This window comes from Parathielavia appendiculata, assembly GCF_033297405.1.
Source record: "Parathielavia appendiculata strain CBS 731.68 unplaced genomic scaffold N657scaffold_2, whole genome shotgun sequence".
In the NCBI taxonomy this organism is placed as follows: domain Eukaryota; kingdom Fungi; phylum Ascomycota; class Sordariomycetes; order Sordariales; family Chaetomiaceae; genus Parathielavia; species Parathielavia appendiculata.
Window position 1 is genome coordinate 2,759,681 of NW_026944221.1, and position 26,623 is coordinate 2,786,303.

Below are 26,623 nucleotides of genomic sequence, written 5' to 3' on the forward strand. Positions count from 1 at the left end.
ACCTTTAGAAACTGACGGGTTAGGTCGGTGTTCGAGTGTGTCGCGAACCTCGACTACCTGGGCCCGGCAGTGTAAACCTGAATTCAAATCCGTCTCTCTTCTGCTGCGCGTTGCATTGAGAATCAACTGCCGAGTTCCCAGTTCGCGCTCATATGCTGTTGGGGGCCGCAGTGAGAGGCGATTGTCCCGCAAGCTGCGAAACTTTCTTGCAACCCCATGACAACTTCGTTTGGCGAGCCCAAACCGTCTGTCATCTGGTTGGAGCCGCCAGCGCAGACTCCAACGTCAAGCAGTCGGGCGGTAGTATATCGCCTCGCCTTGCGCAGCTCCGGAACCGCGAGCAAGGCGAGCATTTCCTGGAGAGCCCACAAAGAAGCAGGTACCAGGAAGCACTTCATCTCATCCACCGGGGTTCTCCCGCCAGGACCAAATTCCCCGTCCCTATTCCAGCCCAGCAGTCCCAAACCTGACTATGCCAGCAGCTGGCAGACACAATATCACCACGCACATACCACTATACACGGGCAAGATACCTGAAGCTTTACGAATGCAACCCGGCTCCCGATCCACCCACCCACCCACCTGCCAACAGGTGCGCCAGGCCAGGCCGCATTACGTGACGCGGACCAGCGGAAGAGCCTAAGTGGACGTGGCTGTCTGTGGTGTTGTGATGTGTGCGCCTTGATCCCATAGCAGGATGTGCGAGGGAAAAGGCAACGGCGAAGTTAGCTGTCGAGAGTCAGTTGCACTGATAGATGGCTTTTCCTTTGAGTTCCGCATCCATCCAGACGTAACCGATCCTGCGACGGGGCAGTCTCTGTTTCCATCCGTGTCGGATGAAGCGAGGTTGCAGACCGCCTGAACCGGGCTTCTCCGTGTTAATGTTAGCCTTAATGTCGTTCAAGATGTTGAGCCATGCGAGGCTTTTCGGAAGACAGCCGGTTCTCTCATGGCAATTACATGCCGGCAAAAAGTGGTGAACGCCTCAGAAAGGGAATTGGGCCTTGACGGAAGAGTTGTCGAGAACAGCCGAATACCCCAAAATCCAATCTCTCTAATCAGGGCAGTTTGATCGTTGAGTCAGAACGACGGGCGTACAGCAGTCGGAAATTCTGGCGATATCTGGCGACGCGCATTGCCGGCGATGGGCAGTCTTTGCGCAGGAGCGTGCTTCCAGCCATTGGGCTAGCTGCGACCGGGCTGTATGTCTCCCTCCAAAAAAAAAAAAAAAAAGAAATGGGAAAAAAAAAAGAAGTGAAAAAAAGGTCGTCAAAAACATAAATTCCACGATTTTAATCCTTTTTAATACCCTTTCGGAGCCGGTGTCGACGTTTTCTCAGCGGACGATGGTGGACTCCGACCGATATGCTTGTTAGCCCCGCATCCCGAAGCTGACGAAACCCATCATGCTGGCAATTGATGGTGTCCGGAGAACGGTAACGGCGGCAATAAGCTGCAGCATGGATCGCTAGAGGTACCAGTGGTTTGCCGCCAACGCTGAGCTGCGGCGAAGCGTCCCGAGATGCGGTGCGCGTTGTCGAAGGTGGAGGTATCATGGGGGTTGTTGACGAGGAACTGGGACAGGAAACTGTGGAAGAGCCAGACCAAGCTGGAACTAGGCCACAGCAAAGCATGGACCATCGTCCATTGCACGTGATCTCCTTCAGGAGTTCATCCTTGCCTTGTAAACGGCCAACAATGCCAACCTGGTAGTCACCTTCGTATCATTGTTCAAAATATGTAATTCAAGACGGATACCCGTCACTTGATAGAGCTTGGCCTCCTAAGTGTCTACTCTGTTATCACGTTACGTTCACTTTCATTTCCTCCGGTCGGTGTTCTGTGTGCGGGACTTTTAGACCTTCCCCCATCTTCAGGCTGTGCCGCTAGGTTGCCTTCTGACCGTTATGAGGACTGCTATTTTTAATCCAAACGGGGCTTCTAGTGTTCTGTACCAAAAGCTCTACTGGTACCTACCTCGAACCTGGTGATTAGCCACAAGGTACGGAGTATTCCTCCAACTATCTCGGGTTCGGACAGCTAAGGTATCTCAAGCGTCTGTACTTCACAATTCTGGATCCGTACCGTGAAAAGAAGGCCTGCTATCGGTCAGTCTTTCGGCGCAAGAAAACCAGCCACATCTAGGATCGCTCATGGCCGTCCGAGATGGCCCACCATGGCATCGAGCAGCACTTTCCCAAGCTCAATATTGTCAACATTGGCACATGTTCGGCCGTAGCTGTCGCAGGCCGCCGTCGCCCATCGGGATGTCACCGTCCATGTCAGGGTCAGGCTCAAGGAGCCCCTCCATCAAATATCCCGTCAGCTCATGAAGCTTCTGGCAAGCTTGCCATGGCAGCTTGAGCTCTCGAGCAATTTGCTGCTTTGTTTTGCCACGCCCCGGTTGCTTCCTGACCGCAGAGTCGAGCGAAACGGCGGCTACTGCGATCAAGCTCGTAAGCTTACCAGGCTTCTCGGTTGCGTTCCCCAAAGTCAAGAGATTGTAGAGGTATTGGCTCCAGTCCTGTTGCTAACCATCACCATTCCGGTTGTTATTACTGCCTTTGCGGTGGTTGTTGTTGTTGCTGTTTATGTTGCTGAGGTCGCCGCCGGCTTGATCCCTACCATTGCTGTTGTTCTGACCAAAGCCTTTTCGGTTTCCATTCCAATTCTACTGACTGCCGTGGTTCCCGCCGCCGCTCTGATACCCGCCAATGACATTGCCATTGCCGTGTCCATGCACTCCATTGCGATTGTGCTTGTGGATGCCGTTACTGTGATTGCCTCGATGGCCTCGAGGCCCTCTCGGTGGTCGCGCCATCGTTGGTAATACACTGCACCCCTGATGAAAGTGTCCTGCTGTCTGTCTGATGTAGGTTGTGCGCCATTCCTGCCCAAGGATAGGCGTGTCATGTCTGTGCGGCGTACCTTGAAGGGTTTGACGCTTAATATATGTCTTGATGTTTTCTTTGTCCTCTGTGTGTTTCTCCCATAACAAAGATGAAAGTACCGGAAGAGGGGAGTTCCTGCCTGTTTGTCTCGTCTCTTTGTTAGACTTGGTGACTCTCCTGGACAATGTCGTTGTTCCTGGCCTGTCAGGAGACAACATTCGAGAATGAAATTGCCAACCGCCAGATTAAAGGATTGCATTAGTCTAATTCATCTGAGAACAGCTTGCTGTTCACACAGGGCAGATCCAAGAATCACTTGGGACAGGATGAAAGAATCATGGAGCCTTGCCACGGTTGATGGTGACTGGCTGCTACCAAGGTTTTGAAGAGAGAGATCTACCATAATGGCGCTCGATGATGTGTCTACGAAATGTATGAAGTAATGATTTCCCGTGGCAGCGGATCTCTTTTGGCGGTTGAAGTCCCGGGTGGTGAAGATCTCGGCGTTTTATAAGATCCGTTTTCAATTCACTGCTGTACCCGTTGCATAGACCTGTATAGAAGAAGGCGACGACAGCAGTAAAATAAAATGATGGATTCAAGATATGCACATGCGCCAAATAAAAATCTATCCTCCCAGGAACTCGCAGATTGATTATTTTCCTGTACGTTTCCTCTGGCGGTTGAGAGACCTGATGCACTTTGGGACCCGAAACATGCAGGATGAATATGCGCGACCCTTGCCCAGAGGCCCACCCAATGTCGTCATGCTCTGGGTTTTCGTGGGGACGATACCACGCCAAGACAACTGGGACATGTACTTGTAAATACCCCGTTCCTAAATCAAGTGTAGTGTCAAGTTATGACCTAGGCATTGGGGACGGTTGAACAGAATACCTTAGGTTGAGGTGGAAGACTAAGTAAGGTACACGAATATCTAAGACTCCGCAGAATAATGGACACAGATTATCTGATTTAAAAGTCTCGTAGATTCAGTGGAATGTTATTACACTCAACGGGCTTTGCGTAAAGCAAGGAACGGCGAGGGGAGCGGGTGACAGGTGAAATTACGGTCCTCCGAATTCTTTCCGTTACCTTCCCTTACCTTACCCTCGCTCAATGGGGAAGAGCTCCCCTGACGGGTTTTCGCAGCAACAGGCAAGCTTCAAGCTGCATCACTGCCTTGCCTCACCAACCAACACGAGCCGCAGCTCTCGGAAGCCCGCCATTCGCGGCAAAACGCCTCCCCCTTCCGCCTCCCGGCACCCATCAGGATCGTCTTGTTGGCACCTTTCCAAATTCAGTTCTGAGTTGCTTCGACCTGCTTCGCTGCCGATTGAGCCGCGCTTGTCTGCGACGCAGCGCCTGCATCCGACGTCACCCCGCCCTGTGCTGCATCCGGCCCGGTTTACGGTATAAACATCCCAGTGATCCCCGCCCCCAGTCTGGCCGCAATCTCGGCTGGCTCCCGACACATTCCTTGCTTGAATTCCGGAGGAAAGTCATCTGGGGTTACGGAGTAGGCATTCTGCCAGTCATCTCAATCTTTCTCCAAATATCTCGTCCCGCTGTGTAAGCTGTCTTAGATTCTCGGCCGGCGACCCACCATCCCATTCTTCTTCTCCTCGGTCCTCGTTCGGCGCGCCAGTAGACCACAGCGTGGATTGAATATTACGCTCTAGTCTGCGACATCGCATTCCTGCTAACGCAGGCTTCCTCGAAACAAGCCTTGTGCCTTCGCCTCCAAAATGGCCAACGAAGACACGGACCGCGAGCGGCGCGAGGTTAGAAATCATGTCCTATTTGAGATTGCAACTGAAGTCGCACATCGAGGTATGCTCGCCCGTCGCGCAGACTGGCTGGTGGACCCGGCTAACTTTGCTGTTCAGTTGGGGGCATCTACTCGGTCATCAAGTCCAAGGCCCCGGTAACCACGGCTGAATATGGCGACCGCTACACTCTCATTGGACCCCTCAATCACCAGTCTGTAGGTCTCACTCTTCTGGATCTATCACATTGGGCTTGGATGGTTTTGTCTCGGAGAACGCCTATCTAAGGCAATACTAACAAGACATCAGGCGGCCGTCGAGGTCGAGGCCATGGAGCCCACCAATCCCGAACTGGCTGCGACCATCCAGTCCATGAAAGACCGCGGCATTGGGATACTGTATGGGCGCTGGCTGATTGAGGGCGCGCCCCGAGTCCTTCTCTTCGACACCAAGACGGCATACGGCTACATGAACGAGTGGAAGGCCGACTTGTGGAATGTTGCCTCCATTCCGTCGCCTGACAACGATGACGAGACCAACGAGGCCGTCGTCTTTGGCTACCTTGTCGCATGGTTCCTTGGGGAGGTCAGTAACAAGTAATCTATACACATTCCTGTGGCGCAGCCGGCTAACAGGCCGACTACAGTACGTGTGCCACGAGAAAAAGAAAGCGGTCATCGCCCACTTTCACGAGTGGTTGGCAGGCGTTGCTTTGCCCCTGACCAGGAAGCGACAGATTGATGTGACGACAATCTTCACCACTCATGCCACCCTGTTGGGCCGGTATCTGTGCGCCGGCTCGGTGGATTTCTACAACAACCTCCAGCATTTCGACGTTGATGCTGAGGCGGGCAAGCGGGGCATCTATCACCGGTACTGCATTGAGCGGGCGGCAGCGCATTCCTGCGACGTCTTCACCACCGTCTCCCATATCACGGCGTACGAAAGCGAGCATCTGCTCAAGCGGAAGCCCGACGGAGTACTTCCCAACGGGCTCAACGTCACAAAGTTCTCGGCTGTCCACGAGTTCCAGAATCTGCACCAGCAGTCCAAGGAGAAGATCCACGACTTTGTGCGGGGCCATTTCTACGGCCACTATGACTTCGACCCGGAGAACACACTCTACTTCTTCACGGCCGGACGGTACGAGTTCCGGAATAAGGGTGTCGATATGTTCATTGAATCGCTGGCCCGGTTGAACCACCGGCTCAAGGCGTCCGGCAGCAAGACGACGGTGGTCGCCTTCATCATCATGCCCGCTCAGACGTCATCGCTGACGGTCGAGGCTCTGAAAGGACAGGCCGTGATCAAGTCTCTCAGGGACACAGTGGACACGATCGAGAGGAATATTGGCCGCCGCATCTTTGAACGGTCCCTTAAGTGGCATGATGGCGACCCAATGCCCGAAGAGAAGGAGCTCATTTCCAGCCAGGATCGCGTGTTGCTCCGCCGGCGCTTGTTTGCCATGAAGAGACATGGGCTGCCGCCAATCGTTACGCACAACATGGTTAACGACCATGAGGATCCGATTCTGAACCAGATTCGCCGGGTGCAGCTCTTCAACCACCCCAGCGACCGGGTCAAGATCGTCTTCCACCCCGAGTTCCTGAACTCCGCGAACCCGGTGCTGCCCCTCGACTACGATGACTTCGTGCGGGGCACGCACCTGGGCGTGTTCGCGTCTTACTATGAGCCGTGGGGTTACACGCCGGCCGAGTGCACCGTGATGGGCGTACCGAGCATCACGACCAATCTCTCGGGGTTCGGGTGCTACATGGAGGAGCTGATTGAGAACTCGAGCGACTACGGCATCTACATTGTGGATCGTCGTACCAAGGGAGTCGACGACTCGGTCAACCAGCTCACGTCGTACATGTTCGAGTTTGCGCAGAAGAGCCGCAGGCAACGCATCAACCAGCGGAACCGGACCGAGCGGTTGAGCGACCTGCTTGACTGGAAGAGGATGGGCATGGAGTACGTCAAGGCCCGGCAGCTTGCTCTGAGACGGGCATACCCCATGTCTTTCAACGGCGAAGAGGAGGAGGACTACATCCCGGGCGTGGATCAGAAGATCTCGCGGCCTTTCTCAGTGCCCGGCTCGCCTCGGGATCGGACGGGCATGATGACTCCTGGAGACTTCGCAAGCCTCCAGGAGAGCCACGAGGGTCTCAGCACCGAAGATTATGTCGCGTGGAAGCTTCCGTACGTATCGCGAGATGCACCCCTTGTTGCAGACCGTTGGCTAATCACGTTACACAGTGAGGAGGAGGACCCTGACGAGTACCCGTTCCCGCTCACGCTGAGAACCAAGTCGTCTGCGGGGCTCCCGACGAACGGCAACTGAGCTGCCAGACCACTTCGGTTATTACAGCACTCTGGACAGCACCTAATTTGCATCATGGTAAAGACATCATCATTGCTTTTCACACAGCCGGCCGACCACTGGGGCATCATTAGCCGTACGCGTCGTATATAGCGCGCTGACGGGCTTATCCAAGGTTGGTTGGTCATGGAGCACAGCCGCAAGATTGTACGAGACGCGAGGCGAGAGATGGAACAGCAGCGGGCGGAAGCATTGGGGCGGTAATTGCTGGTTACGAGCCAGAGTTTTGTGTAGCTTACCTATATGCCACTTGTAAGATTGACGCGTAAAAAGTCTTGCATTATTAGCCATGGTCCAAATCTTGAATGTCGATGAAGTCTGTCCAAGCCGAAGATCTGTTTATGACAGGAACCTGAGCACCTGCGACAAGTACCACATCCCTCATGGCAGCCAGGTCGGCTAGTCTACTGTTTAACGAGTAGGCAAATGATATTACCAATGTCAAAGACGAGACTGGAGATGATGCCTTTAATAGCAGAACTCTTGTTGACGTTGACAGCTTGAAGTCAAGATGTCAGATTGCAGATACTGACTCAGGAGCCCCCGAGTCCTTTGCCCCGCATGAATCCAAACCTGCCCTGGCTTGCCTGGATACCCAAAGAGTTATGCTATGTACCTAACCCCTCCAGGGTCCCGCAACAACCACATGGTGCAAGTGGCAGCATCTCGTCTCAACTATGCACAGCCCTGCCTTATCTAGCTATGTTTGGTTTATTGGCCCTCACTTATCTGAGAGTTTGAGCCCTGAAATTGACCCGAAATCAGCGAGTCCTGTCCTGAGCATGACCAGGATCGACACGGTTGATGAGTTCCAACCTCAGGGAACCTTGCGTTGTTGTAACAGAGAGACATACGCCTCCTCTCTCTGTCGAGCAGAGGCGGTCTGTTACAACAGGTACCGTCGGGTGATTCAGGTAAGGTATGTATCTACGGTAAGGTAAGCACTCCTAAGGCAATAGCCGCCTACTGCCGGAGTAAGTTCCTAAGGTAACCTAATGTACCTGAGGAAACAGGGGTACGCGGTATGTACTGTACCTTACCTATATCCCGGCCAGGCGGTGACCGCCTAATAGGCATATCCCAGGACCCCACCTCGTTCAACTTCGCGCTCCTGTCTCACTCTCTTCTAGCTAGCCCTCTCACGGGCAATCTTCCACAACTGGCTTGCGCACGATGAAGTTCTTCAGGCGCAAGGACAAGCGCAAGAACGGCGGCGACAGCAGCCACAGCCGGATGCCGGGCTTTGGCAGCAGCACGAGTGGAAAGCAGACGACTCCGGCCTACGGCGGGCACGGTTATGGCAACTCTCGGTCTGATGACTCCCGGGCCTTCGGCTCTTCCCCGTCCGGCTCCTACAACCCGAGATCATACGCGCAGTCCAACCACTTCCAACCCAGGCCAACTCGCGCTTCAGCCGCCGTCCTTGCCCAGTTTCCGGAAGCCATCTTCGAGCGCATCTTTGCCTTCGTCTGCCCCCATACGCGCGACGAAAGCTACGCGACCTGCGAGCAGAGCTCTGTCGAGGATGCATGCATGCTGTGTGACCTGCGCGACCTCGCGCATTGCGTCGCTATCTGTAGGAGGTGGAAGGCAGAGGCTGTCAAGCTGCTGTACGTCGAACCGAGCTACGAATCAGTCCTTCTCCCCCTGACCTGAGTGCTAATCCAGCTCTACCCTCCAGATACCACAGCATTCGCATCGACAGCGTCCACTACTGCGATCTCGAGGCCATCCTAGCCGAGCGCCGGAAACGACGGTCCTCTTTCTTCGACCGCAATGGCGAGCCCGAGGACCCGGCTCAGGCTCGGCTGAAGCTCCTCTGTCGGACGCTTCGCGAAGACCCAGTGCGCCGCGGCCGGCTCGTCCAATTCCTCAAGATGCCCTACATGCTGCGCGAAGCCTGCCAGGCCGATTTGGCCCGGACCATCGCTGTGACGCCCAATCTGCACTACGTCGACTTGCCCGAGGGCCTCTTCACCGACGAACCGGCCTTCCTGACCCTCCGGCTAGAGGTCCAAGCGCGTTGCCTCGAATTGCGCAAGATGACGTACATGGGAGGTTCGGAAAACAGCTTGCAGACGCTGGCGACGGGGAGGGTGTGGACCAAGCTCGAAGTGCTGGAGCTCATCCGGATAGATATGGAGCCCTCCATGCTGCGCCACGTGCTTGGATATTTGAGCAACCTCCGGGCCCTGAAGATCAGCCAGACGCCATCATTTACCGACGAGGCGCTGGCATGGAACGAGATGCTGCCGCCTTTCCCTCCCGTGGAGGAGTTTATTCTGACCAATATCCCCAACGTCACGTCCGAGGGCCTCAAGGCATGGCTGGTCCTGCCCGAGGCGCGGCAGGCGTTGAGGGTACTCACCCTGAACGGAACGGGCGTCCGCGCATGGTCGTTGCAGGACCTTGTCGCTTACACGCCCCGGCTCAAACACCTGTCCATCATCGACAGCGTATCCGCCACCATGCACGCCGCTGCCGGGACGCACAACATCCCGCCGCTCTCATCCACCAGCCTCGAGTCCCTCCACTTTGAGATCACCCCCGCACCCTCCACCCCGAAATACTCGGGCGTCACAGCAAGCTACTACAACTACCTCGCCGGCTCCCTGCTCTCCGGCGGTCTCCCAAACCTCCGCGCAGTCTACGTCCGCGACCCCAACTTCCCCGATCTCCTCCTCGGCCTGCCCCCGCCCGCCCCCTCCTTCGCCGAAGGCCGCCTCGCGCGCCCCGCAAGCAGCGGTTCCCTCTCGCCCTTCGCCTCCCCGAACAGACCCTCCCATCAAGGCGGTAATGGTGGCTTCCCGCCTTTACTACCCCCGTCAGCGCCCTTCACAGGAGGAGGCGGACGGGGCCACCGCCCGCAGGGGTCTGTCTCCTCGCTGAACGGCTCCTCCTTCAACCCCCGCTTCAGCAGTAACAACCCCTTTGCTGCTTCCCTCGCATCTCCCGCTGGTTTTGCTCCTCCTCCTGCTGGGGGTGTAGGCGTGGGCGGAGGCGCGGGAGGAGAATTCACAAACCTCCCCGCAAAACTCGAGGTCTTCACCAAGAGCGATGACGACCAGCTGGGCTGGTCGTTTGTCCGTGTTGGCGGTGTTGGCGGTGGCGGTCACGGAGGGAGAAGAGGAGGCGGGTTGAACAACGCGGCGGCGGCGGTGGGTGGCATGAGGCCTGAGCGGCCGCTGAGTAGTTATGGTCTGGGGGCGGATGTGTTGGGCGGCAGCGCGGCCGGGTGGAGTAGTGGCGCCGGGGCCAGACGGAGTGTGCTTGTCAGTGGCAGGGGGGAGGGCGGAGGGGGTGGGGGGTTTTTGGCGGTGCCGAGTGAGGGTTTTGGAGGCAGGGGTGCTGGAAGGAAGGGGATGGATGGAGGGCAGTCTGTGGGTGGTGGTGCTGATGGGTTTGGGGATGGTGGTGAGAATGAATGGCCGAGGCCGAAGAGCAGTGCTGGCGAGAGGAAGAGGGAGAAGTTGGATTTGTGGCGGTGAGGTCGGGAGGACTGGGAGTGGATGTTCCTGACTGATGGGGCCTCTACATCATCCTATAAGGAGTGTGACGCCGAACAGGGCGATATCATTGTGAGAAGTGCCCCACCTCCGTGAAAGGGGTTACTCTCTCTGTGAAAGACGGGAGAGAAGAGGAAACGCGTTTGTGGCTTGTTGGTTGTTGGGAGACCTGGGAGATGCGGGAACTCAAACAAACTGTCATGGTTTCTGGCTGGTTCAACAAGGACAGTTTGGCGTGCTGGCGTCTGAGGTGGGAGCTGGGACAGGCTGGGAAGTAACGGAGAGTCTGGTCCCTTGGTGCTTGGTGCTTCGTGCGCGTCGTTGTGCTCAAAGCTGGGCTTTTCTTCTGTATTATACCCCTCGTGTTTTCATGATGACGCAGCTATCTTCCTTAGGCGTGGCGTGTGGCATTCACCTACTTTGCGGACAGAGCGTCTGAATCAACAGTTGTCCCCAGACCGCAACGGGGACGTTCCTCCAGTCTCCCGGCTGGCTCCCTGCACGTATGCATACCGCGACAGTTGCTCGCAACAACCCAAGCATGCCTCGGGACACGGAGCATGATCGCGAGGGCTACGTCTTTCGCTTGAGGTCCGTCAAGTTGGTCTCTGCCCGGAGAGGGACGACCGAACTCGCGAAGCACTGGTGCTGGGAAAGAACGGGGTTTCCGGCATCAAGGCTGGAGATAGACAACCCGTTCCCAGAGCGCAGCTCCTCCAAGACAGCGAGCTATATCTGACTAGCCAGTTGTTTACGCTCGTTCGGCACTGACTGGAGCAACCTTCCCTGGCGCGACTGATATTACTTACAGTCAAAGGCGCCTAATCCATCTGGGAGTTGTAGCTGTGTCTTGCAACAGTCAAACAGGCCGTTTTGTGGCCTCCATGTATGAATCCTTTAACTGCTCGAGACCACTCACCCGAACACCCCTCGAGATGTGTTGGAAGGGACGGAAGTGGGTGGAGTATTCTTCCAACATGAACGAATCCAGGGGCGACTTCCTGAGACGATCGCGTTCCATTAGATCCACCAATTAGCAGGATCGCGGTACCTCATCCTATCAACTGTCCCGCTGTGTAGTGACAACAGGACCAAGGGAGCGGGATGGTGGTGATGCTGTTTTTACTTCAGTTTCTCGACGGTGCGGAAGGCGAAGGGTAGAAGTCGGGGAGAAACCAATGACCGAGTGAGTACCGTATCCATGCAACCCAAAAATAAGAAGTCAAAGATCAACTAACTACCTATGTTGCAGCGCAGCGAGTCCGGTCGTCCTGCGGCACGGTCGGTCGATCTTCCGCACGGCTTACCTGGGATTCGGTTCGCTAGTGTGGGTTGTGGTAAAAGATGAATGAATGAGTGATCGAACGCAGATACCGACCGGCATCACCATGGCATGTGTCGATTACGAGGAGTATTGAATTCCAGTTGGTGTTCCGGAGGATACTTGGCGAGAACTGTCAGAAATCAAAAATGTCATGACTCCGTGTGCCTTATTGAGCCGGCAACCAAGGGGCTGGCTTGACTAGGAGGAAGACAAGGCCAAGAAAAACCCAAGGTAAGACGCATGAATAAAGGTGTCTTGAAGTCTGCTAATTGAGCTGTCCCTCAGTTATGATATAAGGTGCTGAACTGTGTGGTAAGCATTCCCTATTCATGGACACCGAACGGTGTAGGGCCCCGCCGGAGCGGGAACCTAGACGGTGATGGCCCATAGCCGGAGAGGCATCCAGCCGAGCGTTTTCCAGAAACCCAGCGTCAGCCTGGCTCTCAACTCGGTAACTTGTGGTAGTGGAGGCGGAACAATGATTCGTCCTCTGACGTTCCTCAGCCGAGTCAGCCGCATTCCGCATTCCGTTGGATGCGCAAGAGCCGAAACTCGACTTCTGTGCTCCGTCTCGGCCATGGCGGAGAATGAATCGTAGAACAGCCTCTTTTTTCCTCAGTAACTATACCGAATACTTTCGCGTTGCTGACTTGGCGAGAGGCTGCAGTACGGATACGGTCGTTTGTGGACAGAGTATGTCGTATCTAGCTCTGGGACCTAGGTGAAGATAAAGTTTATTACGGGCGCAGGAATACCAGGGTGGTCACACGAGATCTCGGCATCGGCAGTGCATGTGGGGTTCTGAGCCGAGACAAGATTAGAAACAGATAATAACGCTAGGCCGTACTAGGTTAGACTGCAAGCTTTAAGAAGCTTGGACCACAGTCCGTCTGCAACCCTCTGTCTCATCATGACGCAATGCCAGATTCAAGGGTTGAAGTGTTGGGTGTGCAAGTGCTGGGTGTGGAAGGAGTTGATGCATTTCAACGTCAGACGCGACGCTCACATTCCCAGCGCTTGATATGATCGACCGAATTAACGACTAGACAAGCCTGCGAACAATCAAGCCGGATGCTACATTGCCCTTGGAATCTACCTTGAACAGGTCAGAGTCATGCGTCATCCATACCAGGGCCAAGTGCAGCGATGCTCCCGCAAAAACGGTGCAGAGCCGTTTTATCGTAACATTAACTCGAGCACGGAGAAGGCGTTCAACAGCAACGGGACACTGTTCAGCAGTCATGATAGTGACACTGCAGTAGCAACCATCCATTCCTACAAGTACACCGTATGAAGCGACGGACGGATTTAAGGTATATACACTATCAACCTCATCCATCTACCCTTCAAAAACTTTATCACTAGTCAATAGTGTCGTCAAGGCAACGGGTAGCCGGTCCCAGGGTGTGCACTAAGCTATAACCTCAGCTGCAATCGGAGGTAAACATCGCCATAGTATTTGTTCATAAGACACCTAACCTAAGTTTAAAGGTACTTACCTAAATGTGAAACGACAGTTAGTTCAATCGCCTAAGTCTACCTGATTCTTATGCTCGACTTGTCAAATGGATGTGCGCTGCCGCTGGACTATAGATACCTTACTAGACATCTCCTCTTTCCGCTTCTGGGTTGGCCTGACTTCTGTGTCCTCCTCACAAGCTGCCACGATTCCCTGCAAAGTAATGCGTGTTGATTACACTGACTCTTGTCATGGTTGATACCATCATCATTGCAAAGGGCATTGCGGCCACCTTTACACGAGGCTTGATGATCGGATTGTTGATATGGCACAGTATTCCAACCAAAACGCCGCCAACAGTCGGAGTTTCTCAGTAATAAGAAGTGCATGCTCTTGAGATTTGGAGCATATTCATTTACGATAGAGTACATCAAGCAGCGTTTCCCGCGGAAAGCAATCAGAAAGCCAAACTTGGAAGACACAAGGTGGAAACGTGAAGCCAAAACACAACTCCACGGATGCCATCTTTTTGCTTCCCTCGTCTCCAGCTCAACATCGGCCCAAGTTCCGCCCGTTGCGGCCGGCCTTCTCCCAGCAAGACCCGCTCAAATGCCGGTCTACCTCACGTCTGCATTATCTCCCAAGGAGCGCACTTGTAAGTATGCTGAATCGTCTCAATCCTGATGATGTGGAATTTGGCGTGACATCCATATCGGCTTGTGTATGTATAGCTATGGCCGCAAGCCCGGTAATATATGCGCCGTAAGCAAACGCACCTTGGGCTCTCTGGCTCGGGCATGTTTGCTGCAGTGCTGGGTAGTCAGAAGTATAAGTACTTGCAGAGAGTTGACCCGAGAGTGGTGATGTGGGTGATGTGGCTCGCGGTGCTTGTTAGGAATCCGTAGGAGACTGTGTCTTGATAACACGATAACTTGAAGAAGCCTGGGGTACATGGAGTTCAATATCAATCATGTGGTGGACAGCTGGAAGCGTCCTGTTTCTTATATGCTGAGGTTGGTAGGCAGTCCATTCCTCCATATCCGCACTTCAATATAATAACTCAGTTATGTCGTGTCAATCTTTTGGCGCTCCGTCGAACAGGACAGCTTTCAACCCACCCGACAATCATGTAATACATGTAGGTAGTTAATGAGCTGGCCGCAATGGTGGCTGATTCACTATGCAGCCCGGTATCATGTGAATGTGCCTTCCATCAAGCAGATCGGATTGAGTTGGTCCGTACGGCTGCAAGACGAGCCTCCATAGTCCATAGTATGCGTCGTGTAACCTATTGTAACTCATAAGTGATAATAGATCAAGCGAGGAAGGTGATTAAGGGTGCATGGTGACGCTAAGAATGGGGGTGAAGAAGGTTAGAGTAGAATAACGAAACGGAAATAGGAGTGAACAAGAAGAGGCGCAAGGAGGAAAAGGGAAAAAGCCCCCGCCCCCAGCGGAAAACCGAAGAAGGGAGCTTGGAGTTAGTTCAACAGACTACACAGTAAAGGACATGGTTTTCCAACATCTGTCATCGTTTTGTGTATAATCAACGTTGTTTTGTTTCCCCCTGGTGGGCCATAATGGCCGTTGCTTACAAAGTCGGCGGCCTTCATTAGGTTGCACTTTGGGGCTCGAGCCTCGAATCTAAGCTGAATTCAGAGCAAAGCGTGGGAAAAGCCGACAACAAACCTTTCCGTTTTGGCGGCCGGGGATCTAGAGGCCGGCCGGCCGTTCTTACCACAGTAAGGCAATCTCGTGATTCATGTTAACTAGGTACTGCGTAAGTAAGGCACCCAGACACTCCATCAACAAGGCCAACAACGAACGACACCCGCACGAACGGCCGGCTCAAGGGCACGGCGGATGGCTCTGCCAACATGGCTTGAGGATGTCGGAGGATCCTGGTTTGCATTCGAATCCAGGGCGACCGGGCAGGGAGGGCGGCCGATGCAGAGGTGGGTGGGTGATCGGGGTCGTCAGGCTCTGTTGCATCTCAACTGGCTGAGAAATCGGGCGGGCAGAGGCCGTGCAGTCGAAGACCAGCCCAATTCGGAGCTCTCAATCTACTTACCGTGTGTGGGTTTGTTGCAGAGATGGTGTGCAGCACCGGCCAGCCGCTGCGAGAAAGTTCCGTCGTCGCGAAGCTGTTTCGACTGCGAGGGAACTGCCCAAGGAGTTCCCCACGCGAATCTTCATTGGCAGCGAGGTTCGTGAGGGGCCGAGTGTTTGGGTAATAAACGGCGATTGGCACGAGAACGGAATCCCAACTCAGTACGGCGGCAATGGCGAGTCACTGCTGATTGGTTAACTGAATGCAGCGGTCACGTTGCCGATGAATTAGTGTCTGTTGACAGACTGGCTGGCCGGGCCTAGCTGGGGCTGATGACAGGAAGAGGCTGACTGCCGGTCACGAAGTGGTGGCTGTGACCCGGAAAACGAGAATCCCGTTTTCATCTTACGCAGTAGGGGGTCTTTTCCAGCCCCGGATCACAAACCGGCCGCGAACCCAACAATGCGAAATCCAAGAGTCTCGCCCGACGCGACTGATGATTCTTCTTGGAGGTGGGTTCATGGGTTCGGTAGAAAATCGCACGCTTGGCGGGCACTTCGCACGTCGGTTGAGGCCGAGGGTCGGCTCTACCTGAAACAAGAGCTACGGCCAACCAGGGCTCGCCATTTCGACGGCCCTCGATCGCAGCCGAGACGACGGCCAGTCCTCACTCAGCTGGCTCTAGCAGATGGGCGGATCATTCCTTCCAGTAAAGCGTTGGTGACTCGGTTCAGGCCCTCCATGCTATCGTTTCCAACTCTCTCCTGAGTACAACCGAAGATGCTGTTGATGACACGAAAGAATCGACCCTGGCTGGCTGCTTGTGGAGAGGCGAGCAAGGATCAGCGGGGGACGGGGACCGGCCGGGAGCAGGGACAGGGTTGGCATGTGGAGGCTTGTCATGCGAGGCGAGCCATTCATCCGTCTTTCTTGCTCGTAACGGACCTGCTTCTTTGTATAGACTATCGCGGGACGGAGGTTCCTGCGCACCACTTACGCCCACATGCCACACCCACCAAGCAGATTGGCGGCCGACGGTGATGGCGGGCCAGTCACTGCAGACCGTTTTTGGCTGCTTTTCGGCGCTTGACGTCCACTTATGTACAGGAGCTTCCAGGGTTCGTCGATCTTGGGCACCACCGTCTTCCATTAAAATACCTTCCCACCCTCCCAACCTCTCAGGGCGTGTTCCTCCATGCCAGTCATACCATACCGCCATCCCTCAGACAAACACGCCTCTATACGACTGAGACATTGACGTTCAAGCTTTGCTCTCTCCCTTGTTGGTCACTTTCTAGCCTCTCGCTCTGAACCTTCTCCCTCAAGATATGTCCCTGGTGGACCAACCTCTTCCCGCGAGGAAGGCAGGCCATGCAATCGACATCACAAATACCCTGACCCTCGACGACAAAGACGACTTTCCTCTCTCATCACAACCAGCAGCCTTTGACGAGCCCATCTTTGACAAGTTCTACGACATGGACACCCAAGACACTGTGGGCCCAAGCCCCAAGCGCGTTCGTTCGAGCGACAATGTCCCAGAGCTACCACCGAGGAGCGGCCTCCGAGTGTCCAAGATGCTCGACAACCTCGGAATGAAGCTGGGCGGTGCCGTGGAAGCAACCGGGCTGGGCCAGGCGACCACGCCGCACGATGTCTACCTCTCGTCCGAAGAGGACGTTTCGTCCGACGCCGACGACTTCTCCGACTATGACTACGATTCGAGCGTGGAGGATCCGACCTCGCCCACTAGCAGGAGCAGTCATGAGGACACGGCTCGGGTGGTGTCAGTGGTATTCGCGGGCAAGCCGTCAATTGTCGACCTGCCTGCCGCAAGGAAACGACCCGTTTCGAGTACCTCCTTGGGCACGACCAGGACACGATGTAGCACCGAGTCGTCCGCTCTCACCAAACCTCAGACGGCAGCATCCGCTACGACAGAGGATCGGCCAATCACCCCGGCAAGCACCGCTTCGTCGCGATATTCCCAGTCCCGTCCTAGCAAGAACACGACGCCCAACAGGAGAAGCAGCATCCTCCTATCTGAAATCCTAATCAAGAAGAAACCGCCCTTCCTCAGCATTGACCCGTACGCAAACGGCAGCAGTTACTCGTTAAACATGCCCAAGGCGCTCGACAGCCTCGAGGGCGAGAGCCAGACGGCCAAGACGCCGCGCACGCCAACGGCGCTGCTCAAGGGAGTCACGCGGTCCCTCAGCTTGGTCCGGAAGCGCAGCAGGCCAGCACTGAGTCCGGGGCCGCAGACGTCGATGCCGAAACTGGACGCACTATCATCCAACAGGAGCTCGGTGCAGTCACCACCACCACCACCACCGGCCACAGTGGTGCATGGCGACGAGGGAGGGCCCGAACCCGACACAGCAAAGCATGAGCAGCAGCCCAAGACGCCCATGACACCCATCACCTACACCGACATACTGCGGGCGGTGAAGCGCAACGCGACCGTCATGGGCGGGGCGCCGTCGCCGCCCAGCGACATCATGTCGCCCACGTCACCCGGGCCGGCGGCGGCTGCGACGGCGGCGACGAAGCGGGGGATCCTGGGCGGGTTGGCGGCCCGGCGGAGGAGCGTCAAATTAACGGGGAAGGTCTAAAACAATGAGCGATCTGAGTTGAATTTGCATTTACAGGGCGTCTGATAGGCGGGCGGATGGGTTCGTTGGGTCAGGATCTACGGCGCTTTTTATCATTGGAGCACACAAAGTTGCTGGGAAAGCAGGCGTTAGGGAAGTGAAAGATTGGGTTGAGCCGACACTACATGGCATAACTGGGTTTTGTTTTTGGGATGATGATACCACGGCTCAGACTGATTATCTGGCATTTCTTTCCTGTCTTTGTTCTCACTTTGAGGATCTACAGTAACAAATCAAGAAGAATGCTCCGTTCAGCATCTTCAAGCTCATTATCCCAGCTCTACATTCCTGGCGATCCCAACCCAGCTGTGACAATGTAAAAAGAACAGAACTGACACTCGGACCTGAAATCCAGACTTTCTTTCGCCACATGTTTCCACGCGTTATCTGCGCCCGCTGGAATCAGTCGAAACAGGGACCAAGCGCGGTCCGATATGCTCCCGGTTTTAGATGGCCGGGATGCCTCTTCGCTGAGACAGTCTCATCCCTGGGTGCACCGACCTCGGGTTCACAAGAATACAGGGCTGACAGTGGTCTTCTTTGTTCTGGAAGCCTTTATTTCGACAAACCCTTCTTTCGTCTGTCTCCGTTTCTGGGGTGCTGGATACCATCTCCGTCCGTTCGTTGCAAGGGCTTATTGTTTCAATGCATCCTGTCCCCTGCCACCGCTCGAAGCGAAGGGCCCCTCCGCTAGAAATAACCCTCGGAACGTGTCGTTGCGCGCATTCCAGAGCAAAGATCATGGGTAGAAGATCCCGCTTTGCTGAGCGATTAGCACAAGAAAACCGTGCGATACAAATATCGGGTATGGCCTCGCTTCTGTCTCAAGGCACCTCGCAGCTCCACCACCATGTGTGTGATGCAGGGACCATGTAACGCTTGTGATAAACGGCGAACGCAGGCACGGGATGCGACTGTAGATATTTTCCACATGAGTTAGCGCGCCTCAGGTGTGACAGGAGTGGAAGAGGAGGTGGAAGCAATTTTCAAGAAACTTGAAGTGGATTTGATTCGGCGAGAACATCTGTATCGGGAAGGTGTGGTTTGACGCCGACTGTGTGGTGAACCTCTCGTCTTGGCGCCACGCTCTACTTTGTTGAGTTCAACTCAGGGGCGACCTAACTGCTGCTGGATGTTTGGTTGCCTACCCCGCCTTGTCAGACACCGACATCTTCATACCTTCATGGGATCATTTTCAAGGTTGGCCACTCCCGTCCGTTTGTCCCTAGTCCCCCGGATGAGAGGATGTACGGGGGCATCCGGCCCAATAGGTAGCAAAGGGGCTTGTGGCAATGGATTGGTTGGTCACTGGATGAGCATCGCGGTGCACGAGCGAGGAGTTGCTCGATGCAAATAATGAGTTGTTTGGCTTAGCCTCAAATCAGCTATGGATCAGCAGTTGAGGGCTTCGTACGTTACATAGGTATCGAGCTTATGTGTAGTGCAGTCATCCCAGCAACTTTTGAAGTTCGTGCGGCCCGGGCAGGGTAGATGCCGGTGACGGGAGAGGACGATCACGGTTTCAGGGGGCGGTGATCGAAGAGGTTCAAGAGCGCAGTGTGCTAAAAAAAAAAAAAAAAAAGAAAAAAGGAAAACGATCGTATACATTCACCGTTTTTAATTTTTAGTCTGGCTCAACCCCATGCATCCAGCTTTTATTCAAGTTTCTTTCCGGTCTGACATGGTCTGACCCAGGACGGACGCCGAACCAACACGAAGGCCAAGACCGGGCGGACCCCGAGTTGCCGGCCCCCGGACCTGACCCGGGCAGGGGCCCGGATCACCAATGTCGCCCAAGACTCAGCCGGTCATGCTTGTAGAGATTATCCGGCCAAATGTATGCGCATGTATTGTGCACCATATGTACTGCATTCAGAAGCTAGGTATAGACATGAAGCCAAGATCAAAAGATCAACTATATACAAAGAATGTGTCCCCTGACCAAGCCTCCTCCTCCATGCAATCTGCAATTTTTCGAGGAAGTCTTTCTGGGGAAGATCAAACCTCTCTCTCAAGGAAGGCACTGGCTATACCACTGGTTCGAGACCTTGCAGGTGCCCTGGGCGCAGGTCGTCGGGCCCGTGTACCCACTCCCACCGCACTGGCCATACAGGGGCACGGTGCCGCCGGAGCCGCCGGTTGGGGTGCTCTGGGCCGAGGTCGCCGTCGTGGTCGTCGGGGGCGGGTTGTTGCCGCCGGAGCAAGTAATGGGGTCCGGGCCGGGGATGGGGTAGGGCCTGCCGCCATTGTCGGGCTTGCCGCCGGTGCCGTAGATGCTGAGGACGATGCCCGGGTCGTTGGCCGGGTAGGCGCCCGGGAACGAGACAAAGTTGGCGCCCGTGTGGGTGCCCGAGCCCGTCACCTCGATCTGGGCGCACTCCATGTAGAACTGGGCGCCGCCGGCCGAGTAGGCGTTGTGCAGCGCCAGCAGCTCGACCCGCATCAGGTAGTGGCCGGGGGCGACGCACGACGGCATGGTGAAGTAGTGCCACCCGTTGTTGGAGATGAGCTCGTCGACGGCCCACACGCCGTTGTTGAGGCCGCGCTCGGCAATCTTAAACCACCGCAGGCCCGAGGCCGACGCCGTCGCGGCGTTATCGACCTTGGCGAGGTAGACGCTGATGGGGCCTACGACATGTACCTGTCAGCAAAGACGAGTGGATAAAAATAAAAAGGGGCGAGTGAGTGCTACCCTTGTGCGAGGCGGCGATCGGGTTGTCCGGGTCGTTGGGGCCCGAGGGCCCGCCAATCTCGTGCTGCCACCAGGCGCCAACGCGGGCGCCGGCGGGCACCTTGATGACGGTGTTGTCTTTGAGCTGGATGTTGGTGTTGCAAGCCATGGCCGCGTCGTTGATGTTGGTAATGGGCGAGTTGCTGTACGGGGCGCGGACACCCTTGAGCTGGCCCTGGTCCACGCCGTTGACCGACACCTTCTGGAAGATGGAGTGGCCGCTGACCGACGCGACCGAGGTCGCCAGAGCGACGAGAGTGAAAGCCTTCATCTCTTGGGGTTTTTCTCTTCTTGTAGACTTTGCTGGAGGAAGAGGAGGAGGACTGGCTGTCAAACTCTGGGAGGATCTCGAGGTTCGAGGAATCGAGCCATCTTATTTATACTCGACACTTGCCTCCCCCCCTTTCCCCTCTTTCTCCCTGATGAAGCCTTCGCCCCTCCTGTCATCCAGCCCTCCCTCCCACTCTTCCCATCGTCGAGGTCGCATCGCCGTGGGGCCAAGCGGACTCGGTCGCCGGGTTTTGCGACTTCTCGAATAGGAAGCGGAAGTGGCCTCCTCGACCAAAGCAACCTTAATCGGCTTGGCGCGTCTGGCGGCTGTGCTAGTGACTCTGGCCAGACAAACATTGCGGCTCCAGCGTGATCACACTGCAGGCCCCTGGATGATTCCCCGGATTCTGCCATTGCTTGCAACCACGGCTGCGGCGCCCATGAACCCGGATTTGGACGAAATTGGAAGGGCGGCGAACCCCACCGTCCAAACCGGGTGCTTGATCCTGCCAATCTCGCTGCCACTTTTCAGATGGCTTCGGTCCGAACTCCGGTACGACAGCCGCCAGCACCAGCTATGTAGTATGGCGTACTGTGTACGGCTCCGGCCAGCTGGTTCCGACGGCTTGTTCTTGTCTGTGATCCGCTCAACCATATCCTTGAATTGACGTCTTGGCAGTCAGTGTCTTCCATCTGATTCTCTCCTCGCTCGGCAGAGCTGCCGTCGGCGCGCATCTCGGCGAAGCTAAAGTTGACGTCCACCCCCGACTTTGCTTGCTTGCTTGCTCGAAGTGTCGCCTTGAACTCTGCCCCAACGGCATATTCGCTGTTATAGCCCAGGTATCAACATGTCTCCATGACACCCGGTAGCATCGCCGCTACGCCAGGTGTTGCATCAGCGACGGGATCAAGAATCCTCGTCCCAAGGGCGCTAGGCAGCTCGGCCCTCTCCATGGTTCTGGTGTAGTAAGGATGCTACGGTGAGAGCTTCCAACGTGTGAATACGGCAGCGCCATCGAGCGGGATTGTATTGTACGAGCGCACTCATGCACTCGCCAATGCAGTTTGGGTGGAAGAGTCGGGAAGTCCCGCATCTCTGCGACGGCAGACATGGCCATCTTCCATCTGTGTTCACATCCGGGAACCAGGTTCCGCGAAGTTGGTCCCACACAAGGCATGACAGGCAATATGGGGATGCCGCCAGCCACCCCACCCCCCCAAGATATGTGCCCAGGTGACGCGCCGGAATACACGGTTCCATGCCCGACCACGCTTCCATGTTCAACCCAATATTATTAAGACTGTTTATGGATGCCCGCTTGTATCCGCTCAGGCCAGTAGTACAGCACAAACGTATACACATAAACGAGACGAAGGCATAAAGAAAATCGAAACATGCCGAACCCGGGCTCTGAACACAGTCCACCGTATCTGAGCCGCTGCGCTTCACACCCAACAAAACAGGCCTGCAACGCCCCCGCCCGCCAACCCTGCCTGGCGATTGAGACTCCGATGCCGCCCATGAATGCCAAACCATACTCAGCCCATCCATCGTACACGCGCCCCTTGCCCTGGTCATGATGCAACTCATATATTTGCCACGCCGACTGCTCTGGCGAGCCATGTCTTTTTCACCGGCGACGTCGTCATGAAAGCTCCCAAGACGACGTTGAGATTCCTTCTCCCCACATTTGAAACCCCGGAATACCAGTATGCCCACGTTATGGTGTCGAATAGATTTCTTGCCAGCCTTCCCAAAGGCGCGTCCATGGTCCTCCCGCGGTTGCGTGCTGTATAAATTCTACTCATTAAATATCCTAGTTGAACGGCGTCTCTTCCTCAGCCCGAGCACCCGCTGGCATCTGTTTCGTGACGGGCCTGGGGCAAACGGGTTTGGTCATGGTTCCTCCGGCACGCTTTCACTGTGAGCGAGCTTAGGCTCTCCTCGAGCGAGTGGCGCTGCCGTTGGTCTTGGAACCGTTGGCCTTGGCGTCCTGGCCGGTCGCGTAGCCGTTGGCGTTGGCGTTGGTAATCGTGCCATGGATGGGATCCGGCAGTGGGGCCTGGCTCATCCGGCGAACAGCCTTGCGCCCGCTAGGCCGCTTGCCGTCCTTCTTGTACGTGGCAAAGTAGAATGAGATGAAGAGGAAGAGGTACGAGCTGAGGATGGCAATGCCCGACAAAGCCGCAAATTCCTCACCCGCACAACTTCCCACATTCGGGAGCCAAGGCCAGTACGTCGACGTGAAGTATGTCCACGACGCAAAGTACACGAAGCCTGTACTGGAGATTAGCATATCGTCGAAGAACCCGAGAAGAGACGGCATCCGATAGAACTTACCGAGATCGATGACGAACTGGATAATTTGGAGGCGCGTAATCCACTCTTTCCACCAGATCTTGATACCGCGGGCGCTCTGGAAGTAGTACCAGTACATGACCACGTGCACCAAAAGATTCAGGCAGATGACAAGCCACGACACCGCTGTCGAGCCAATGAGCTGCGTGTAGCAGAGGAGAGCCGTCGCGCCGTGGTGGTAGCAGTGAAGGAAGGTCAGGGGCTTTTTCTTGAGGAAGAGGAAGCAGGTATCCAGAAGCTCCAGGTACTTGGTGAGGTAGTTCAGCTAAATCTGCGTCAGCACCAACATACGGAAAACATGCCGACACAGACCAGGAGGGCAGACTCACGTAGTAGAGAACGACCAGGGGCTGGGTCCAACCGCCCTCGGTGTGGCAGATGGCGTGGAAGATGCCATGACGGACGACGGTAGGCAGCATCTGCTCGACAAACAGGGCGAGCAGGATGGCGCTGATGGCGGTGAGATAGAAGTTGTGGATCAAGAAGAGGGTGCGCAGCTTGAACGGCTCGCGGTTGCGCATCAGTTCCCTGCCGCCAAAAATGACTGTGTAGTAGATGACGATGAAGATGCTCGTCTCCTTGAGCGTCGACATGGGCGTGACGCCCGACTGGAACCTGAAGTCATCGGCCGGATAGCCAGCGACGTACTCGAAGGCCTTGTTGAAGATGGGCCACAGGTGGATGCCGAACGGCCGGTCCAGCGTTGGGACCGGCACCTTGTCAAAGAGAGCGGTCGCCATTGTGCAAGACGGTTGCTCGATGCGAGGGGTCGATTAGTTCTGCGCACCCGATCAGTCAGCTCATGCCTGATAGCATGCCACAGCGCCTCGCGTGGACGGTTGTGGACATCTTGGGAAGGACGGATTGCACCAACCTAGCGATGCGAGGTTTGACGCGCGACACGTCGATGAAAATGACGGTTGGGATTATTAAAGTAATTGGCAGGAGGACTGGCTAAGTCAAGACGCCAAAAAGAAAAACGAAGTGAAGGAAAAAAGGCGATCTCAGGCAGCTCCCTCACAGCCGGAAATCAATAAGTAGCTGGGGAGAGTTGCCACCGAGGAAGGAAGGTTGTTGCAGATGTTGAGAATCGCGATTCCCACGTTTGCGGACAAGGGGCCAAATAATTTTCAGCAGGCCTGCCCCAGAAAGGGGATTGACTGCCCCCCAAAACCTCATTTCCTGGTTCCTGCATGTGAAGTTTTGCCGGCCAATCAGTTGCCATTTCGGCCACTGTCAGATCCGGCCCACACCACGATTCCTGGGCCTCGGGTGTCTTCTGGTCGTTGAGGTGTTCATGTTCTCGAGACTGTGCCAGCAGTTCAATTGCAAGTTACTTCGACATTCTGGTGGCAGAGTTCACAATCACAGGGCTGGAGGCAACGGATTCCTAAAGCAAACAAAGGTTACCTCTTCTGCTGCATCACGCTTCCCGGCTTGAGTCTCTGGTCCGAGGTAGCCGGAGGCTTGGGCTGCTCGGCACCTTTTACTGCAGCTGACAATTAAGTTGTTTGAGATCAGGGATGTGGATCGAAACTGCCCGCTTTGTGCTCGGGGACAGATTGGGCGGCGGCTGCCTTCGCTATCGCCTGCGCGGCAACATCATTGGAGATGTCTCGGGAGGTGCCGAAGGTGCCGAGAGTGCTGAGGCAGTCTCGGATGTCAGGGTCTTGGAGACTCTATCCCGGCGTCCGCGGCCCCGGGATGGGTCTGAGACTGTTGATCAGAACCATCGCGCATGCCCCTGGCGTCAAGAGAAAAAGGTCTATGTTGACGAATGCCAGGTTCGGAACAGGTTGTTGTTAAGAGGCTGAGGTTGATTCGGAGTAAGAATATCGAATGCAACTTTGCGCTATTAGCTTTTCTATATCAGATCCCTGTGCTGTTCCTGGCGAGGTCGGCCATGACCGGATTGATGATCGCACAGTGATGATACCTGCTGTGGTGCCAATATGGTGTCGGTTTGCACATGATACATCTCCCAGATGCCTTGGAGTCGTCGTTCAATGTTGGCGTCCACCACAGATCACTTTCCGCAGGTTTCAAGCCACATCATTGCGACACTGCAAGTCTGCAAGCCACACTGCCGCTGAGAATCAATTGATCAATGCGCAGCATTTCATTGGCGGGGTGGTTCAGGTACAGCGAAGATCCCGCTAGTCGACTAAGCGACAAGTAAGGCTCGCATAGCCGAATGATCATTCGATGCCAAATGCCAATAACCGGGGCTGCTTGGATCAACACCAACGCACAGTCGGCACACTGACTTCGACTATATCCGTATCCAATTCCATCGCCAAACCAAGCGCTCTTTCCCGGGCCAGCCCATCGTTGTCGAGCTTCCCAGCCCCGCCAATTGCCCGCCCCACGCCTCCTCCCAGCTCGAGACTTCGATCAAACCCAACAAAATGTCGGCCTCGTTCCTCCGCGTTGCCGCTCGCGGCCCCTCCAGCTTCCTTCGCGCCAACCTCGTCTCTGCCCGCCCACAGCCCATGGCTGCTCGAGCCGGCCTCGCCGCCCCGATCCTGGCGGCCAACAGCTTCAGCACATCGGCCCGCATGCACTCCGAGCACCAGGAGGAGACCTTTGAGGAGTTTTCCGCTCGGTGAGTCGCCCACTCGAGAGCACAACAGAGCTTTCCATAGCTCGCCTGCTAGCTTCGCGCCCATGACGTGACCCGATTTGGTCCAACCACCCCGGCCCAGCGCACCAGCCACAGCTATTACGACCGGCCCAGCTGCTGATTACTGAGTTCTGGACAGCTACGAGAAGGAGTTCGACAATGTTCAGGACGTCTTCGAGCTCCAGGTATGCCCAAGAACCGCCCAAGTCCCGTCAACAGCTCCGCTGACCCGAGTCTCTTCAACAATGCGCAGCGCAACCTGAACAACGCCTTCGCCTACGATCTCGTCCCTTCCCCCTCGGTTCTGTCCGCCGCCCTGCGCGCCGCGCGGAGAGTCAACGACTTCCCCACCGCCGTCCGCATCTTCGAGGGTACGAAAAGTCCAACCCATGCGGGAAATATCTCCACGAGCTCGATGTTTGCAGCCCTGACTCACCGCTGACATACCGCATCAGGCATCAAGGCCAAGGTCGAGAACCCGGGCCAGTACGAGCAGTACCTGAACGAGCTCAAGCCCCTGCGCGAGGAGCTCGGCATCCCGCTCAAGGAGGACCTGTACCCGGAGGAGCCCACCGTTTAAAAGGGGAAATCCCCAACAAACCCC

General features: G+C 55.7%; 14 protein-coding genes across 14 annotated transcripts; 7 read left to right on the plus strand and 7 right to left on the minus strand.

The window, feature by feature from the left end:
- Positions 1-20: 20 nt before the first annotated feature.
- N657DRAFT_221109 (uncharacterized protein) lies at positions 21-631 on the plus strand. The gene has a single exon (XM_062786285.1). The coding sequence runs from the start codon at positions 217-219 to the stop codon at positions 535-537; it is 321 nt and encodes a 106-aa protein (XP_062651418.1). The 5' UTR covers positions 21-216; the 3' UTR covers positions 538-631.
- A 446-nt stretch (positions 632-1,077) lies between these two features.
- N657DRAFT_221071 (uncharacterized protein) lies at positions 1,078-1,688 on the minus strand. Its single transcript, XM_062786283.1, has one exon. The coding sequence runs from the start codon at positions 1,632-1,634 to the stop codon at positions 1,293-1,295; it is 342 nt and encodes a 113-aa protein (XP_062651419.1). The 5' UTR covers positions 1,635-1,688; the 3' UTR covers positions 1,078-1,292.
- Positions 1,689-2,477: 789 nt separating this feature from the next.
- N657DRAFT_221102 (uncharacterized protein) lies at positions 2,478-3,323 on the minus strand. The gene has a single exon (XM_062786284.1). It carries the CDS (start codon positions 3,148-3,150, stop codon positions 2,590-2,592), a length of 561 nt encoding a protein of 186 aa, XP_062651420.1. The 5' UTR covers positions 3,151-3,323; the 3' UTR covers positions 2,478-2,589.
- Positions 3,324-4,639: 1,316 nt separating this feature from the next.
- Positions 4,640-7,004, plus strand: N657DRAFT_566868 (glycosyltransferase family 3 protein; the record flags this gene model as incomplete). Its single annotated transcript, XM_062788457.1, has 5 exons — positions 4,640-4,724; positions 4,781-4,878; positions 4,970-5,245; positions 5,307-6,862; positions 6,920-7,004. The coding sequence occupies 5 exons, from the start codon at positions 4,640-4,642 to the stop codon at positions 7,002-7,004; spliced, it is 2,100 nt and encodes a 699-aa protein (XP_062651421.1).
- A 1,212-nt stretch (positions 7,005-8,216) lies between these two features.
- Positions 8,217-10,808, plus strand: N657DRAFT_704836 (uncharacterized protein; the record flags this gene model as incomplete). Its single annotated transcript, XM_062797379.1, has 2 exons — positions 8,217-8,653; positions 8,725-10,808. The coding sequence occupies 2 exons, from the start codon at positions 8,217-8,219 to the stop codon at positions 10,529-10,531; spliced, it is 2,244 nt and encodes a 747-aa protein (XP_062651422.1). The 3' UTR covers positions 10,532-10,808.
- Positions 10,809-12,835: 2,027 nt separating this feature from the next.
- Positions 12,836-13,394, minus strand: N657DRAFT_641659 (uncharacterized protein). Its single transcript, XM_062792186.1, has one exon. It carries the CDS (start codon positions 13,210-13,212, stop codon positions 12,916-12,918), a length of 297 nt encoding a protein of 98 aa, XP_062651423.1. The 5' UTR covers positions 13,213-13,394; the 3' UTR covers positions 12,836-12,915.
- A 3,316-nt stretch (positions 13,395-16,710) lies between these two features.
- N657DRAFT_631433 (uncharacterized protein) lies at positions 16,711-17,997 on the plus strand (the record flags this gene model as incomplete). The annotated part of the gene is made up of 1 exon (XM_062791055.1): positions 16,711-17,997. The coding sequence occupies one exon, from the start codon at positions 16,711-16,713 to the stop codon at positions 17,995-17,997; it is 1,287 nt and encodes a 428-aa protein (XP_062651424.1).
- Positions 17,993-18,369, plus strand: N657DRAFT_641661 (uncharacterized protein). The gene has a single exon (XM_062792187.1). It carries the CDS (start codon positions 18,192-18,194, stop codon positions 18,354-18,356), a length of 165 nt encoding a protein of 54 aa, XP_062651425.1. The 5' UTR covers positions 17,993-18,191; the 3' UTR covers positions 18,357-18,369.
- An 846-nt stretch (positions 18,370-19,215) lies between these two features.
- N657DRAFT_641663 (uncharacterized protein) lies at positions 19,216-19,594 on the plus strand. Its single transcript, XM_062792188.1, has one exon. The coding sequence runs from the start codon at positions 19,220-19,222 to the stop codon at positions 19,391-19,393; it is 174 nt and encodes a 57-aa protein (XP_062651426.1). The 5' UTR covers positions 19,216-19,219; the 3' UTR covers positions 19,394-19,594.
- Positions 19,595-19,861: 267 nt separating this feature from the next.
- N657DRAFT_590142 (carbohydrate-binding module family 1 protein) lies at positions 19,862-21,196 on the minus strand. The gene is made up of 2 exons (XM_062789883.1): positions 20,729-21,196; positions 19,862-20,664 (listed from the first exon to the last, which is right to left on the minus strand). Exons 1-2 carry the CDS (start codon positions 21,036-21,038, stop codon positions 20,048-20,050), a joined length of 927 nt encoding a protein of 308 aa, XP_062651427.1. The 5' UTR covers positions 21,039-21,196; the 3' UTR covers positions 19,862-20,047.
- Positions 21,197-21,487: 291 nt separating this feature from the next.
- On the minus strand, positions 21,488-21,870 carry N657DRAFT_221344 (uncharacterized protein). The gene has a single exon (XM_062786287.1). It carries the CDS (start codon positions 21,770-21,772, stop codon positions 21,566-21,568), a length of 207 nt encoding a protein of 68 aa, XP_062651428.1. The 5' UTR covers positions 21,773-21,870; the 3' UTR covers positions 21,488-21,565.
- On the minus strand, positions 21,871-22,816 carry N657DRAFT_221343 (uncharacterized protein). The gene has a single exon (XM_062786286.1). The coding sequence runs from the start codon at positions 22,659-22,661 to the stop codon at positions 21,969-21,971; it is 693 nt and encodes a 230-aa protein (XP_062651429.1). The 5' UTR covers positions 22,662-22,816; the 3' UTR covers positions 21,871-21,968.
- A 155-nt stretch (positions 22,817-22,971) lies between these two features.
- Positions 22,972-24,136, minus strand: N657DRAFT_631435 (GNS1/SUR4 membrane protein; the record flags this gene model as incomplete). The annotated part of the gene is made up of 3 exons (XM_062791056.1): positions 22,972-23,315; positions 23,379-23,661; positions 23,726-24,136. The coding sequence occupies 3 exons, from the start codon at positions 24,134-24,136 to the stop codon at positions 22,972-22,974; spliced, it is 1,038 nt and encodes a 345-aa protein (XP_062651430.1).
- A 1,579-nt stretch (positions 24,137-25,715) lies between these two features.
- Positions 25,716-26,606, plus strand: N657DRAFT_641666 (COX5A-domain-containing protein). The gene is made up of 4 exons (XM_062792189.1): positions 25,716-26,001; positions 26,159-26,204; positions 26,273-26,390; positions 26,475-26,606. The coding sequence occupies exons 1-4, from the start codon at positions 25,805-25,807 to the stop codon at positions 26,597-26,599; spliced, it is 486 nt and encodes a 161-aa protein (XP_062651431.1). The 5' UTR covers positions 25,716-25,804; the 3' UTR covers positions 26,600-26,606.
- The last annotated feature ends 17 nt before the right edge of the window (positions 26,607-26,623 follow it).